Source organism: Silurus aristotelis (genome assembly GCF_946808225.1).
Source record: "Silurus aristotelis genome assembly, chromosome: 3".
Taxonomy (NCBI): domain Eukaryota; kingdom Metazoa; phylum Chordata; class Actinopteri; order Siluriformes; family Siluridae; genus Silurus; species Silurus aristotelis.
The window spans coordinates 34,723,369-34,740,364 of NC_139576.1; the positions used below are offsets into that span (position 1 = coordinate 34,723,369).

Genomic DNA, 16,996 nt, shown 5'->3' on the forward strand with positions numbered 1-16,996 from the left:
GGAATTTATAAAAAAAACCTTCTCTCCTTTCATACAATTCGTAAAACATGAGGCTCCCACCGCCATGCTTCACATCTGGGAGGAATTGAAACGCACAATTTTTTTTTTTTCCACTTTGTAAACAATTATGATCAGTTCTTTTTTTATTACTAAAAAGTAAGAATAGATAGATAGATAGATAGATAGATAGATAGATAGATAGATAGATAGATAGATAGATAGATAGATAGATAGATAGATAGATAGATAGATAGATCACTTTATTTATTCCAAAAGGAAATCAACTAATCTATGTAACACTGTGGTCCTAATGAATAACTTGACTTAGCGTGACTTTGAAGCCGACTTGACTTGACATGACATGGTTTATCTTCCATGGTTTCTCTTCGATATCTTTTCGAGGTCTTTTCTTTTGTACAACATTGATGCTCCCACCACTATGCTTCACAGCTGGGACACAGCTTTTTTCTACTCTATATACACAATTATACACACTTATGATCAGATCTTTTCTTTTTTATTTGACTAAGAAGTTTCCAAAAAACTGGTGATCAACTGCATATTGCCTTTTTTTTGCACGAGCTCTGGGATTAGGAGATTCTCTTAATGGTGAAAATGGTGACACTGTTGCATAATAACCAATTAGTAATATTTATTATTATATGGACAATAGTTTTGGGTGACAGACAGACTGACCTGCTAGGTGTTAGCTAACTTTTTGAATCGTTGTCATCAGGAAACGGGTGAAAACCGATTCTATAATGAATTACCATCATCATCATTATCCAGTCTCACCTTCATGATAATGGATTCCTTTTTTAATCTGGTTACTCCTAATCTTTTTATTGTATTGTCTCGGAGTTTTTCTTTGATCGTTTTTTAGCGCCTTAAAGTTATAATATATCAAATATTCACAATTAATTTCCCTAAATCTGCTTTGTGACCATTTGTCCATGCAAATCAAATGAAAGCGAATGGAATGAAACATGGAATAATCTGTACCTACACGCATAAAATATACTAATGAAATATTATTAAAGGAAAATGATTAATGGGGATAAACATCACAGACTCTGAGGAAGCTGTCGACAGAAGAATTCGATATTCGCAAAAAACACGGCGCTGCCTCTCGCCGTTCCCTGCGTTTTCTCACGGCTGTCTGCAAAACTCTATTAAAATGATTTCAGGGCTGAGTTCGCCTAAACGCTATTCTAAAACATCAAGTCATGGGAGTATGTGTTTTGGAACATGTTTTAGAGATCAGCTGTATTTTACGCCTCCCGCGCTTGCAAAACTTTCCGATTCTTGGAATTTACACGTCTACTAATATCATATTTCAACTCCCAGATTCTTGTTTCTGTACAGGGGGGGAGACAAATTTCTTCATCGTGGTCTGTTTTGCTCTTTGCCTATAATTCAATTCAGTTCAATTGAATAGATTTGTAGAGCGCTTTTCACAATCGTCATTACAGCAGCTTTAATTACAAAAGGACGTGCGAGTTTGTATAATTTAATCATTTTGCATAACATAATTGTACCTTTATCCCTAATGAGCAATCCAGTGGTGAATATTGTGTGTGTGTGTGTGTGTGTGTGTGATCATGTATTAGCACAGGCTAACAGGTGTGTATGAGGTGAATATATTGTAATTTGTGTTATGCGTCCCACACAGTCTTGTGTTGTCTATCTGCAGTGGTTTTTGTTTGCACTCCGTTTGCACTCGATGCACGTTATTTAGCTTTATGTTGTGTTGTAGCTCAATGCTGTTTAATGTAGTAACGTCGTTGACTTGACAACTTATTTAAGTGGAGAAAAATGTCAACAAATTCTGTAGTTGTTTGTGACAACTAGTGGTGGCTGATTCGACATTTAGACGATCGTGTTTCCGAATGCATTCAATTCAACAAAACAGCGCCCCCTGCCACTTTCTGCCACTTCTGTAATCCGTCCTGGAAGTCTTCTTCCTACCTTCTGCGCAATGGTGTAAAAACTGCGAGATTTGAGCTGGAATCTTCATCTTCGGGCAGAGGGCGAAGTCCGCAGGAGTAAAATCTGGCGAGTAAGGTGGGTGCAGAAGTGAGATCATGTGGATTGTTCTCCGACTATCATCATGTACAAGTTGTTGAATGGTTTCGACATTTTCGGGGGTTGAGCACAAGCTCTCGTCGTCTTCCAGCTATGTTCTTCTGCTCTAGAAGCACACATGCCACTGAAAACTCCTGTAACTGCAAACTCCAATGCAGCGTCGCCGTATGTCAAATGCTTGTCATGTCGAACGTCTTGGCCCAGTTTCATGCAGGATTTCCTGTTTGCTCTTTGTTCCAACTCGCAGACGTGGTCAGTATAGCACCATTAGTCTTGAAACGTTTTTGATTCCACCTTGTATCACACCTTGTTTGAGACATGTTTTTTACTATGCATCGATAAATCTAGCTCAATGAAATGGTAAACATTTTTATTATATATGTAATTAAATATGTATGTTTATTTATTTATTAAAATGTATAATTATACATAATTATCCTATAATATGTAGAATTTTTCATTTATATATATATATAATTGTTTATTTATTGCACATGAAAACATACAATCCCCCTAGTGATGCAATAATATTTGGGGAACGCTAGTTTAGAGGACATTCCATGACATAAACTGTAACTATTACTAGATATCGACATGCTGTTCTATAATAAATTCCCAGTCTAATTTGTGCTAATAAACTCCACCTGTGATTGTGACTCTGGTTTGAAATTAGCCACAGGCTTTCAATAGAGCATCAAACAGCAGAAACAGCGACACGTAAACGGTTAATATTTCAGCCGTACCCTCCCACGCACCAGTGTCTATAAATGTGTATTAGTCATCGAGCCTACTTGTTCGCACGTCTGAATAAAAATCCGCCAGTGAGCGTGGCGATGCCAGTAAACAGCGAAGCCTTCGAAAGCCTCGGCTTCGGTTTGTGAAACTGTTTAGGTTAGCGTTTTCTTGGACAGAGTACAACAGTAAAATACATGGCTTACCCAACACGTCCCTTCGCCCCCCCCCCCCCCCCTTTTCCCACCCCATACCGCCTGCATTAGCAAGCACTGAAATGAATCCCACTACACACAGGGTGTGAAATAATGGCTTTTACACGCCACATAGTGCTTTAATGTCCATTAGCGTGCCATTTTCGGATTCAGCTAAAGGTAATGTGTCGCTTGTAACTCCGCTGGGTTTTAAAAACGGCATCGACCACCAATCCCCCACGCCCCCCCTAACCTACGCGATCCCCCCCCCCCCCCCCCCGCAATTTCGGCCCCAAGCGCGATATTTGCTCACATAAAGGGTCGTAACGTAAAAATATTTGGCTACATAACTCGCGTTAATGGACAGAAGTGGACATGAATTGAACGGGGATAAAATGGTGTAATGGAGCTGTGATGAGGTCATCGGCTGAGGCCAGGAGGATTAGCGGGGAGTAGTGGCTTATGAGTTCTGCTGGCTTTGAGGTCCCAACACTTGTTCTGACGGCTGTTCTTATTCACACAAGCCTTCATTAGTGAGCATGTAATGAGGGCTTAGATGTGTGTGCATGTGTGTGGGTGTCAAAGAGACTGAAGGAACAGGCAGAAAGATTTTTACCAAGTTGTGTGTGTGTGTGTGTATATTATATATATATATATATATATATATATATATATATATATATATATATATATATATATACGTGTAGACGTGTAGCTTATTAATAGTAATGAATACATGGTGTGAAAGCAGGGTGAACTCAAATCCCGGTTTAAGAATGCAGGGTAGTGTTGGAGAAATTGAGTGGTAAGGATAACACACCTGTCCATAATTTTAATAACGGGTGTCCTCTATTGCAGTGAGCAATGAAGAGGTATAAGATGGCAAAAGGAGAGCTTGGGAAAGAAATAAACGTGCATTAAATGCCAAATAAATCCGACTCTTGTTGTTAACCGCTTGTCTGCCTCCCATCCCTTAGCCATCAAGTGCTCCAGAAATGGTATTGTTAAGTTAACTATAAGTTTTCAGCTGACGCGGAATGCGTTAAATCTCATGCGATTCAAGTTAATCGCTTACGGCGCCTACAGGAAATCTACGCAGCCGCCTGCTTTCGTTCTGCGATGTGCGTTTTTGGATGTAGATCAAGAGAACCTGTTAGCTCAGCAAAAACGTCTCCCGAACGACGGGTTTACAGAAAGTCGCCGTCCCTGAACGCTTCTCGATGAACAGGGCCGGCCTGTGTGACATTCTAATTATAAATCTGTCATTTCTTTTAATATACTGTAACTCAAAAAAACTCATCCAGAGCAAATTTGCATAATGCTCATTGACTACAAAAAAACATGTACACCCATGAAAACAGACGAAAGCTATTCATTTAGTTTTTTTTCCCCACTAGTGTGTCAAAAAGTGTATTCAGGCAAATTCGGGCATCCCAAAAAAAAAAAAAGTGAAAGACAGATAGTGTATCAGCAATGTGAATCAATAGCTGTGGAGCTACTACTATTGCCGACGTTAGCGTTCTCAAGAATGATAAAGTCCTCCTTGTCCTTTATTTGGCCGTTTCTCCATGTTTGTTATTGTCCATCACTTACGGCGCCGCTAGTACATGTTTCCGGCACTTGCATCCGACTTCACTTCGAACGCGTGACACGTAAGATGCAAAACCGAGTAAAAGTTAGCAATGGTCCAAAAGAAAAGCGGATGCGTTAGCATACTTGCGATTTTGTGATTTTTTTCGGCAGGCAAACGTAGCAGCGTATATGCGCTATGATACTTCGGGACGCTGCCAGGATGTTTGCAATATAAATTAACAAATTACACTATACTACCCCATTTGATATTTGACTTTAATTGTTACGCAGTTAAAGTAAAAATCTCCCCAAATGGAAATACTTCAGTAAAGTACAGATACGCAAAAAAGCTACTTAAGTACTTGTTAACTTCGTTACTGTCCACCACTGGTAAAACCTGAGGTGATTTTTCTTCCGATTGATCTCATTTGCTGTATTTTGAACTGTTTTCCTGCTATAAAGAGTGCTAATTTGTATGACAGTGGACTTCCAGTCAGCTCCAACCCATTTCCTTCTTTCCAATGGCAACACATTTGCTGTTTAATGGATGTTTTTAGTTTTCTGCGTCAGTCTGATAGACTGTTATGTCTGTAACTGCAGCCTGTAGTATTTCATTTTACGCGGTTTCCCAACACTCTATTTTTGTACTGAAGGCATATACACTGGCAAAAAAAAAAAATCAAAGTTGAGACACAGCATAAACGGTTTCAGCTAACGCACACACACACACACACACGGCTAGGAGACTCTCCAGAGTGACCGTCTGTGGTGGTCATAAAGGATAATGTGTCTGGAGTGTTAATATTTAATGCTGCCTCTCACTTTCTCGAAACACTAGTGCTACTGCAACTGCACTGCGTCAACATCACACACACACACACACACACACACACACACACACACACACACACACACAATTTCTTTCTCTCTCTTTTACTTAAACACGTGAGGGCAAAGAAATTCATAGCAGGCATTTTTAGTGACATTTTCCTGGTGATTCAAGGATTTCGTGTAGCAGTTTTATCTGTGTGTGTGTGTGTGTGTGTGTGTGTGTGTGTTTTTATCTGCTTGAGTGAGCGAATATGTCTTATTGATTTGTAAGAGCCATGTGGTTTCCCTGTTATCTAAACTTCGCCAGCAGGCTTCCTGTTGGTCCACCTGCCCTTCTACAGCCACTTACACACACACAGACGCACACACACAAAAACACTCATGCATACAAAACACAAATACTCACTATCTGACTGGTGCCATCTTTGTAAACAAAGTCTGGTTTGTCTTACACAGCGCTTGTCACGAGGCTCGAGCTGTGTGTGAACACACACATAAAACATTATTACTGCAGCTCAGAGCATCGATTTCATTTCTAATCCCTCGTTCCATTGTTTCCTGCTGTAATCCTGTCGTAGGGCACGCCGAGGAAGAAAGAGTTGGGGGGATGAAAATGAGAAAATGAGCAGATAGTGTACACCAGAAAAACAACTAAAAGCATGGAGAGAGGAGAGAGAGAAATGAATAAAAAGAAAGAAAGAAAGAAAGAAAGAAAGAAAGAAAGAAAGAAAGAAAAAGAAATGGGACCATACACGGACAACTAATCATTTGGGGAGAGAGAGAGAGAGACAGAGACAGAGAGAGAGAGAGAGAGAGAGAGAGAGAGAGAGAGAGAGAGAGAGAGAGAGAGAATAAGTCAGAGAAAGAAAGAGAGAGACATCAGAGAAAAATAGGTTTATAGAATAGGACACAAGAACAACTTCAATGACATATGGGAGGGAAAGAGAAATGGAGAAGTTAATAACGAGAAAATAAGAATGATGAAGGAATTGGGGCCGAGACAGACAAAGGACATGGAGAGAAAGAAAAAAGAAAAAAAAAAAAAAAATATATATATATATACTGTATATATGTGGAAAAAATGTGACAAAGCAGGACACAAAAACAACTGAAAATGGTGGAGGTAGAGACAGAAATCGAGAGGGTTATGAAGAAAAAATTGATGAAAAGGACAAGGGAAATGGGAAAGAGGCAGACAGAGGGAGAGAAGAGAAAGAGACAATGAGGAAAAGAAAGATGAGTGAGTCATCCTAAGCACTCCGGGAGCGTCCCTACGGATGCGGAATAAGCGAGTGGAATCTGGCGATCACCAAACGAGTGAGAGAAAGACTTAAGGAGGGAGGTAAAGAGGGAAAGAGGGACTGCCTCGTTCCGGTGAGACGTTATATCTCTGCTCTCACGCTGCTGCTTGTGGTTTAATTTTATAACAGTTTAAATCATAGCCAAGGCCAACATGTAATTCCCCTAAGAGAGCTTTTGAGCGAAGAGGCTGCTGGGTAAAAGGGGGGTGGGGGGTGTCTAAAAATGTGCCCATTTCCATTACCCATGAACGCTCCTCTCCCTCGCTGCCGGTTTTGAAAAAGAAAAAAAAAAAAACAGCTCGACCGAGCCAACAGCCTTATCAGAGAACACTCAGAAGTTTCCCTAATGGCCTAATAAAGAAGAAGGTGTCCGAATCCACATCCTTCCCTTATTTCGGAAAAAAAAAAAGAATTCCCACTGGCTGTGCTGCCGTTGATAATGCTCCGTATTCATCATCTGGAATTTTCTATTAGGAATCCTTTAATGAGCTGTTCTTCATAGCTTTGAACTTTGAAGTAGACTTTATCGGGACGTGACCGAGCGATTATTCGGTGGAAATAAGACGCTTTTGTTGGCTGTATTGAGACTTCACACGACTACTTGATATTGTGGCGACGTTTCATAATTTTTTTAGCTTTTGTCCGGCACAAAAAATGACTTCATCTGCAATTATTTATTTATTTGTTTGAAACAGGTTGCGTTGTATTGGAGAATTCGAAGCTGAAGGTCGAAGATTTTCATCGGGAGGGACGAGGGATTAGAAATGAGTTTATTAGAGGGGCCGTGCAGGTGGGACGTTTTGAAGACGTGGTGAAAGAGGCACGATTGAGAGAATTCGATCATGTGCAGAGAAGTATATGGTCAGGTGTCCATATACTTTTGACAATAAAAATGAATAAAAAAAGGGCTAAATAAATAAACAGGTGGATGAATGGAGAGGAGGAAAGAAAGGAAGGGAGTAAAGAAAGAAAGATGGAAGGATAAAAGAAAAGAAGAAAAAAAGAAAGAAGTGACGAGGATGGACAGGATTAGAATTTTTTTATAGAAATTAGTAGACGCGTTTAGATAGGTGGTGCTTCAGATGTTTCGGTCATGTGCAGAGGAGGGACACGGGGTATATAATGGGGTATATCACGGGTTAGAAGAATGCTGAGGATGGAGCCACCAGGTTGGAGAAAAAGAGGAAGGCCAAGTAGGAAGACGATAGATGTGGTGAAGAAAGACATGCAGGTGGTTGGTTTGAATAAGTCAAAAGTAGAGTAGTTATTTAAAACTTGCTTCAAATATCATAGTCACACTATGCATTTAAAAGATTTACACAGTGCCTGTCCAAAGTCTGGAAACTCTGTTTTTTATCCTTCTTGAAAGACAAGTAGGAAGTGGTAACCCGGTAGCTATTCTCTGGTTTACTGATTGGAAGGTTGGAGGTTCAAGCCTCGGTATCGCCAAGATGATTCACTTGGGCCCCTGAGCAAGGCACTAACAATCAGTGCTACTGTCTTCGGGTCAAAACCTCCAAAACTGTCCTTGGTGTTGGCCATTGGCTACTTAAGCAAGTTTGTTTGTCAGCCAGCTTGCAGACAGCATGCCCTGCTCTGTCATTTTAAATCAGGGGGCTAATGGCAGATTGGAGCAGATTGTCTCCCTAGTAATTGGAAAATCTGTTGGTAATCTTGGACTCCAACCAATTAGACAAATCCATTGGTCAGCTTGGTACCTGAATTTCTTCAGACATTCAGCTGAAATACTTACTGAAGGTGTTCTTCAGTGGTTCACCACTGTTCCTTCCTTGGACAGCTTTTGATAAATACTGACCACTGCAGACTGGGAACAGTCTACAAGAGCTGCAGTTTTATAGATGTTCTAGCCGATCAAAATCATTCAAATCCTTCCATTTGTCCTGCTTCTAACACATCAACTTTGAAAAAGATTTTTACTTGCTGTCTAATAAATCTCACCCATTAACAGGTTCCATGATGAAGAGATAATCAGTGTTATTTACTTCACCACTCATAATGTTATAAGGTCATGATCTTGTGTCTGGTCAGTGTAGCTACATATAGTTCATCCAAACCCTACTGTTATTGCCTACGATGAAAATGCCTATCGAACTTTAGACATCACAGATGCCATTCAGAAACTGGTCTAAAACCCTGAACGTCAACGAACACCGAATAATTCTTTTGCGCTAGTTCTGTTGGAACTCCAAATTGGTTTGGTGTGTCTAGTGTTTAGGCAAAGCCCCCAAATGCACACACACCTTCCTTGATTAAAGAACAGAGAAGCAGCAGTGCTCTAACAGCAGACAGCAGGATTACCGTGTTACGATCTGAAATCGTCAATCCATTTCATTTTGTTATACAAACTGTCGAGCTGATCAATTTCCAAAACTGGAGGCTTGAATACAAATCAGTTGGTTTAACTATCAAAATAATTAGTTATAAAAAAAATTCCACTGACAAGTTTTGTTAGCATAGCGGAATGTCTGATGACCTCTATAGGGCTTGATTGTGCTGATTGCCTGCTGTTGCGAGACAAGGGTTCCCTGCGAAACCTGCTGAATGTCAATGAGCTCTTGATGATGTAGCTGCGAAGCCGGCTCCATTAACAGAGATAAAACTGTCATTATCTCCCTCGTTCCTGCGTGCCACGGAATACGTCGGCTAATCAATCATACGCCTCACGTCACAAATACTTTGAGTTCCAAAGCGCCATTTGTGGCCAATTTTGGCACAGAAAAGGGGGAAAAAGAAAAGTCCCCCAAAATAATTATATGCTAAAAATAAACTTGGCAAACAGAATTTTGGACCATTTTCATGATATTCTTTTCATGTTTGCTGCGTATTTTTTATGAGTCAATGATAAGGTGCTGCTCAGAACTGCAGTGCTTATTGTCCTGGGCTTTGCCCATTGGCTACTTAAGCACAACAAGTTTATTTGTCAGCCAGCAGACTGCATGCCCTGCTGTGTCATATCAAATCAGGAGGCTAATGGTAGAAAGGAGCAAATTGTCCTGAGTACTTGAAAAACCTCTTGGTGCCCTTGGAGTCCAACCAATTAAATAGATCCATTGTTTGGCTTAGTACCTGAGTTGCCTGACTAAAACTTTTCTGCTTGGGGAAAATAAACCCATCGTTTCCAGTCTTTCATTTTTACTTGCTGGGATGCTAGGATGAGGAATATCATTTTGTCACCTTTGCACCTGAACAGTAAAATTTCAGAACTCTACAGATTCAATTATAGATTATTCCGGAATAATGGAGGATTTTGCAAAAAAATCTGCATATCTAGGGTATGCACAAAGTGAAGTGTTCTTAACACAAGACTCTGTCAAATGTAGTCAGATATTACAATTAGTTTCCAATTTGTAATCAGGGGTCACACTGTTGCATCATGCATTCACATTGTTTATTAGCTTCTCACAGATCAACACTAGCAATACTAAAAAAAAATAAAAAAAATAGCTTAGACTACTAACACGAAACTACAAACTAGCTTGGGCTACTGACACTAGACCAGTTGCTTGGGCTACTAACACTAGTCCTCTAGTGTAGTCTACTAACATTAGAACACTAGCTTGACTACATAAACTAAAGCATTAGCTTGGAATACTAACATTAGAATATTAGCTTGGGCTACTAACACTAAAATATTGGCTTGTTCGGCTAATACTATAACACTAGGTTGGCTACTAAAACCAGACTATCATTTGTGCAGGGTTCACCTAAACAATTACTTATTCTGGGTGGAAATATGCATAACAGAATTAAATAAAGCCTGTTACACTACTAACATCAGAACATTAGCTTGGACAACGAACACTAAATCACTGGTTTGGACTGCTAACGCTAAACTACCAACATAAGAAAACTATTTTGGACTGCTAACACTAAACTAACAACATCAGAACACTGATGTTGCTAACACTAAAATATTTCCTTGGGCTATTAGCACTAAACTACTAACAATAGAACACTAGATTGTAATACTAACACCTAACGATAGAACACTTCCACCAAACTACTAATACTAGATCTCATGCTTGGACTTCTAACACCAAACTACCAACACTAGACCACTTGCTTGGGCTACAAACACTATAACGCTTGATTGTGCTAATATTATAACACTAGCTTGGGCCCCTAACACTAGATGATTAGCTTGGGTTACTGACACTAGACAGCTAAACCTGGGCTGCTAGATTGATCTATACACAACTTAAACCTTGAATCATAACTATTGTTTTACAGCCTACAACCATTACTATTAAAACCGCAAGACAGTTCATTATACAGATTTGCGTATCAACCTTTTTTGCATATTCAGCCAGCTTCTTCAGATAATTTCTTCTTAGCTGAGCCAAAGAGCTCTCCAGAACGTTATACACAGTCAATGTATTATTGTATAGTGTGATGGCATGTACAGTGTGAGCTGAGCAAAGCAGAGATAGAGTTTGGCCACAGACAAACAAGTGTAAAGGCTTTGATTACATCGTTTTATTTGAAAAGCCTTCGAAAGTGTGCTGTAACCAACCCTATGAAGAAAACTAGAGAAAGATACCATTGTGGCTTATTCATGTAAAAAAACAATCGCTATCAATCACACCATCCACAGAACAAATGATTTTTAGCTTTTCTGGACTCACCATACATCCTCTGCGTCCACGTCACACTCGGCCCCGAACTGGCAGATATCGCAGGTGGACGTCTCCTTCTGTCCATTCTCAGCTGAGCCCTCGTTCCCTGCTGAGGCACACACAGAGGACGAGAGGCAATTTTTTATGGATTCGAATAAAGGTAATAATTACCAGGAAAGTGATGGGAGGACTTTCACAAGCGAGGTGAAAAAAGGATAAAGAGGATACGGCAAGGCGCAATTCCAATTCCCTCTTTGTCTCTCGATGCCATCTTGAGCCTGCTTGAAATCCCCCACTGATCTTTCTCTAGCCTCTATGCTCATTTCTTTCTGATGAGTTCGGACTTGTTGCTCGGACGGTGGCTTCCTCTGTGAGTGGCTGGCGCTTAAGGGCATATTGGCCCACGTCAACGGATGGAAAAGCAGAAAGAAAAGCAATCTCGCAAGCTGTGGAATTTAAATTGTGTTTTCTTTATGAAGGATTGGCACCTATCTGACCCCACCATACCCCCATACCACTGTCTAATCCTGATCCTGACCCTCCATTAGAGGTTTTCTTGTTTTAGAAGTCATGTTTGTAAATATGAAGAAGCTTTATTTCTTCGGATGCTAAAATATGCTTGTTTGGTCTGGACTCTTGTTCCTTGTTCCTCCTTAGCAAATGACAGAACCATCTTAATCCCTTCTGTCTGACCTTGTCTACAAAATGTCTTACCTGAGCAAGAGTCTATTCAAGGCCTGGATTTTAGCCTCAGACCTTGTTAAAGCCTGCAGCACTGATCTAAAGCCTTGATAAGTACTCCTTTTGTTTGCTTTTCGAAGCGCTTCTCCGTCCGTGGACTTACACGACACCTGTCTAAAAAAAGTTCTTTACTTTTGTCTTTCGGAAAAAGTTCTTCTGTGACCCTCGCTGTTATTGTTCCGGCTCTTGTTGCATCTCCAGGATTTGGCAGAGCAAACACTTTTAGTGAGACCCTGATCGCGATCAGGATTATCTGTCACTGGTCTGGCTGGAAACCGAGACTCGCGTGTCGTGGTGTCTGTCTGCTGATGAAATGCCGACCTGGGCTGCTGCTCCACCGGGTCACAAGGTCAAACCTGGGACAAAACTGCAGACGCTGTGAGCTCATTCTATATGTATACAGTACGTACACATGCTATACACCTATATCATGTCACCTCTTAACCAAATCAGATAAGCATCAATTGAATTTGCAACGATTGCAATATGAGATGTTTATAGCCTGTAATCAGGCTTAGTATCAGGACAAGCGACATGAACCTTCTTTAATAACATTCCGCAAAACACCTTTTTCTTCTTGCATTAAGTGCGTGTTGTTTTTTTTTTTTCTTTCTTTTCAATAGCGGGAACAAAAAGATCTAAAGGCATGAAAGCGATACTGAAATAACCACCAGGCTGAAAATACCTCCGATTGTCCTTTCTGGCCAAAAGGGCAAGTATCCATCACCCATCAGAGGAAAAAAAAAAAAAAAAGAGAAAATAAAATAAAGAATGTTTCGAATAACACGAAGTCAATCTCTTCGACCAAATCAAATAACCACCGAAGTGTCATTCCACTCGCAGTTGCACCGCGATGAAACCGAACCGGGGCGAAAGGTCCTTGCAGCTGGAACTGACCCAGAACTCTGTGGCCATGTCCACACTTATACTTCAGTTCTGGTGCAGCAGGGCCTGTGAAAATGGAGGCTTTTAAAAACGATGACACATTTTTAGTCATGCGTTTCAAAGAGCCGGGAAGCAAATAAATGGCAGGAGAAAATCACTTAAGTTCTTAAGAAGTCTTAAGGTTTGCTAGTGCACAGCACAGGGACATGCAAACGACGGCGAATCGACAGTCTGGAACATTTTTAGTCGAAAACGCAATTTTTTAACTGTATCCGGATTAGTCTAGACGCGTCGTTTTATTAGAAACGCCTCTAACTGGTTATTGCGATATCGGTGTTATTTGCTAGACTCGATATCATTGGTTTGCGATGCACCCTGCAGGATGAAAATGACAACTGCAGTTTGAAATCTGGTCAATATGATCAATATGGGAGATCAATATGTCCGTGCTCAATCTCAGACACACACAAGCGATCTTTTTCTACGTTAAACTTCGACGAATCCGGTGTCCTGTCCGACAAAAGAAAAACACTCCACCGCCTAAGGTCTAATTTACACTTCAGCCTTATTAAAATAGGTGCGCTGGTTTTCCCAGAGGGGAAAGCAAAATGCCAAAAGCAAAAGGCGGGGAATGCTAGAAAAAAGAGGGAAGAGTTAAGCTGTAACAATTATCCCCGTTTTCTTGCTGCTAGATGGCTGCTCTCTCTTCGTATTGATCTCCGCTGACCAGAAGCGTGGTCGATCGCCACCCCCCCCCCCCCCCCCTGCTGCTCTCATCCCGCGCTGCTCCATTTAAGAATAAAGAGTCGAGGGGTTTGCAAACTAACAATCTAGGCTACGCTAAGCTGCATTTAACATGTAGGTCAACATTCTTTGATGCTCGTTCGTGATTAAAAAAGCTTTTCCGTAGATAATTGCTTCCACGGTTTATATTTAGTAATGACCATTTTTTTTTTGGATGATGATGAAATTTCTTTTAACCTTAATGATTTATGATGCTTTCAGCTCTCGTAATATGAGCACGGATTCCGAGTAATTACTACATTTACACTTTGGTAGAAATGAGACAAGTGTGAGTTGGTTTGTGAGTTGGTTTGTGAGTGGGGGGGGGGGGGGGGGGCGTTCGACGGTACAGACAGACGAGACAGACGAGACAGACGGTCCTGAATTTCAAAGGGTTCGTCAAAAACAAATCAGTAAAACACAAAACATTACGTGATTTCCTGTGATGGAAGAGACTGATGTATATGTGGTGATCCAAAGGAAACAGAAAGGGCACAAAGAGGGAGAGATGATAGAGCTTCGCAAAAGTCTGTCACGTACGTGATGGATGAGTGTTGCCTATCTTGTGGATGTGTTGTTTGGAAAAAAGTGACCTTCATGACAAGAAGGAAAGCAAGAGTGTATTTTTTTTTTCCCCCCAGTTGCAGCACAAGTGCAAACAATTGATGCATCAACACCTGCATGCTAATGTTTGTTTTAGCTAATGAAATTACGGGTCACTAACATACATTTAATTATTCAATCCGATCCCCTTTTTCCCAACAAAAGCAAATATGAAATACAAAATACACACAATTAATTCATGGCTATTGTATTGTGTTCACATTTTAAATCGTTAGCCCACTGTGGAAATGCAAAAGAAACACTAAAAATGTGGTGAAAAATTATGATCATGAAGTTTATACCACTGTGACTGACAAGCTAAAGCCGTCATTGATATAAAAGTTCCTTTTTGTTGAATTTATATAGGAATCTAGAATTCTGCCCAGTTTAAATCGTACACGGCGATAATTTGGTACAATTGGATTCCATTCATTTATTTATTTGAATCAATTTCTCATTTTAAATGTTCCAATTTCTCATTATGATGGATTTCTGATCCTAAGTTTAAATTCCACCACCAGTGCTGGGCCCTTGGTCAAGGCCCTTAAGCCACAAGAATGCTTAAACGCCATAAATGATGAAAACAAACCAGAACCAATTTTCCAGCCAATCAGAATCGAGCATTCAGACTGACTCTTTTATAACTGCCAGAGCGTTTTCAAAAAACTACATTTAAGTTGATTTTGAAAATGTCATCTCAGTGCGGACAGAAGGCCAAAAACGGAGAGAAAAATATGCATTTTCAAACGAAGGCGAAAACGAGGAAAGAGTGAAGGCAAATTTAAATGTCAAGGCTCGTCATTTAACTTGTATATGGAAATAAAGATCCTTTCTGCTGTTGTACTTCTAGTTCTTTGTGCCAAATAATAGGATGTGCTGCATAATGGATCCATATAAAAGCCATGCAGATGAATTGAACCCAAATTTGCAGTGATTTATATAATCATTACAACTAGGACTATTTATGCAGCATTATAGGCAATATTGTAGTGTCTTATTAGTGTGTTTTTTGTTTTATCATTGTATTAGTGCCTGATTTTACTTTTTAATGAATAATTATTAGGCTGTTTTTTTATTATATATCTCATTTTAATGTTTTTACTTTTTCTAGTTTGGCAAATTCATGTAAATGATTCGGAAAAACAGATTTATTTTGCTTGGTTAGATCATTCAGGAATGTTTACAACAACTGCGTTATACTGTATGTTACTATGGTTAAAATTGCTCATAAGACCAATAAGCTAATTTAGAACAAATTTTAAAAACAAACGAGAACACATATTCTAGCCAATCGGAATCGAGAACCCGGAGCGACCATGTTAAAACCATGATCAGGGGTAAACTCACAATGCTGATGCAGACAAGATGATGGCAGGCCTTCAGGTCTAACTAAAGATCATTGCAACTCTAGATGATTTCATCCAACGCCCATGTACGTGAAGCTTAACATTCCAAATAAGCAATTTTGTTGTTTTTTCATTTACTGTAATTTCCGGACTATTAACTAGCAACCCATATATAAGCCGCACCCACTGAATTTGACAGATTTTTATTTTGAACATAAATGTCTACACTGAAACTAATGAACTTTACATAGGCTTTAACGAAAGACAGTGTCTGTTACACGGTGTAACGGGTGAAATATGGTGTGGCTCCTTTAAGAGCAGAGCGGCATTTTGGGAATAGCCTGCCGCCGCATTTTTCCGGTATTACTGCATGTGTGCAAAACCGAGGAATATGTCTTTAATATTTTCTGATGCTCATTTCTAAGTTTCTTTGACTAACCCGTAACACTGTTGCCAAGAAAAATAAAAAAGCACAAGTTTTGGAAACCTGTCTGTGCTTATATGATTTCTGTTGCAACTGGAGTTAGCGAGCTCTCCCTTCACCCAGACTCAACGTGTTACAACTATTTCTCTCGGGAGTTTTGGCATCGTCGTGCGTTTGAAAAAAACCTTTTTTTCTCCCGATGCCTCGCAGCTCAGAACACAGGTGAGGTGCGTTTTTTTCGTTTCCGTTCAAATATTTAATTGGTCTAATGTTATGGGTTCAGTTTTTTGGCTTGAAGTTTGTGAAACCGGGAAAAACCCAGGAAAAATCCATAAATTAGCCGCTTCATTGTTCAAGCCGCGGGGTTCAAAACGTGGGAAAAAAGTAGCAGCTTATAGTCCGAAAAATATGGTAGTTTGCCTTAATGAACATGAATTTGGCACCTTTATACCATGCAAAGACAATTAACTGGTGAATATTTACAGAATAACCAACACCAAGTGCATCAGTAAGTTGCTCAGCCACCGCTTGCCTTCAAAAATCGATTGTTCAAGTCTATGGAACTCTACAAGATGAATGAAACCCTGTTTTCCCACAAAGATTTTTCCTCAGCTGGGGCTTTGTTGGTAGAGTCTATCTAATATGTCTAATTGCTTCTCTCATTGACCAGATTTTAAGCCAATATAATTATGAGGAACACTTGGAAGGGTTGAGGGTAGCAGACAAGTGTTTCGTCAAATGTATTTTATATATATATATATATATATATATATATATATATATATATATATATATATATATATATATATAGGAAAACACAAATAATGCACGAAAAATTGCCATAATTTATCACCTCAAAAAT

The 16,996-nt window shown here is 39.8% G+C and overlaps 1 protein-coding gene and 1 long non-coding RNA gene across 3 annotated transcripts in view; one reads left to right on the forward strand and one right to left on the reverse strand.

Moving 5' to 3' along the window:
* LOC310723855 overlaps window positions 1-16,996 on the forward strand; it is a 99,867-nt gene that overhangs the window by 31,469 nt on the left and 51,402 nt on the right. The gene's annotated exons all lie outside the window — the stretch shown is intronic.
* The window catches only part of tmeff2a (transmembrane protein with EGF-like and two follistatin-like domains 2a), a 94,792-nt gene that overhangs the window by 7,200 nt on the left and 70,596 nt on the right, over window positions 1-16,996 (reverse strand). Inside the window, exon 5 of one of the 2 annotated variants that reach the window (XM_083537257.1) lies at window positions 11,362-11,458. In XM_083537257.1, the coding sequence (XP_083393383.1) occupies window positions 11,362-11,458 (97 nt within the window). Of the gene's footprint in view, window positions 1-11,361; window positions 11,462-16,996 lie in introns of both variants that reach the window. The other variant, XM_083537256.1, reaches the window with a different exon arrangement.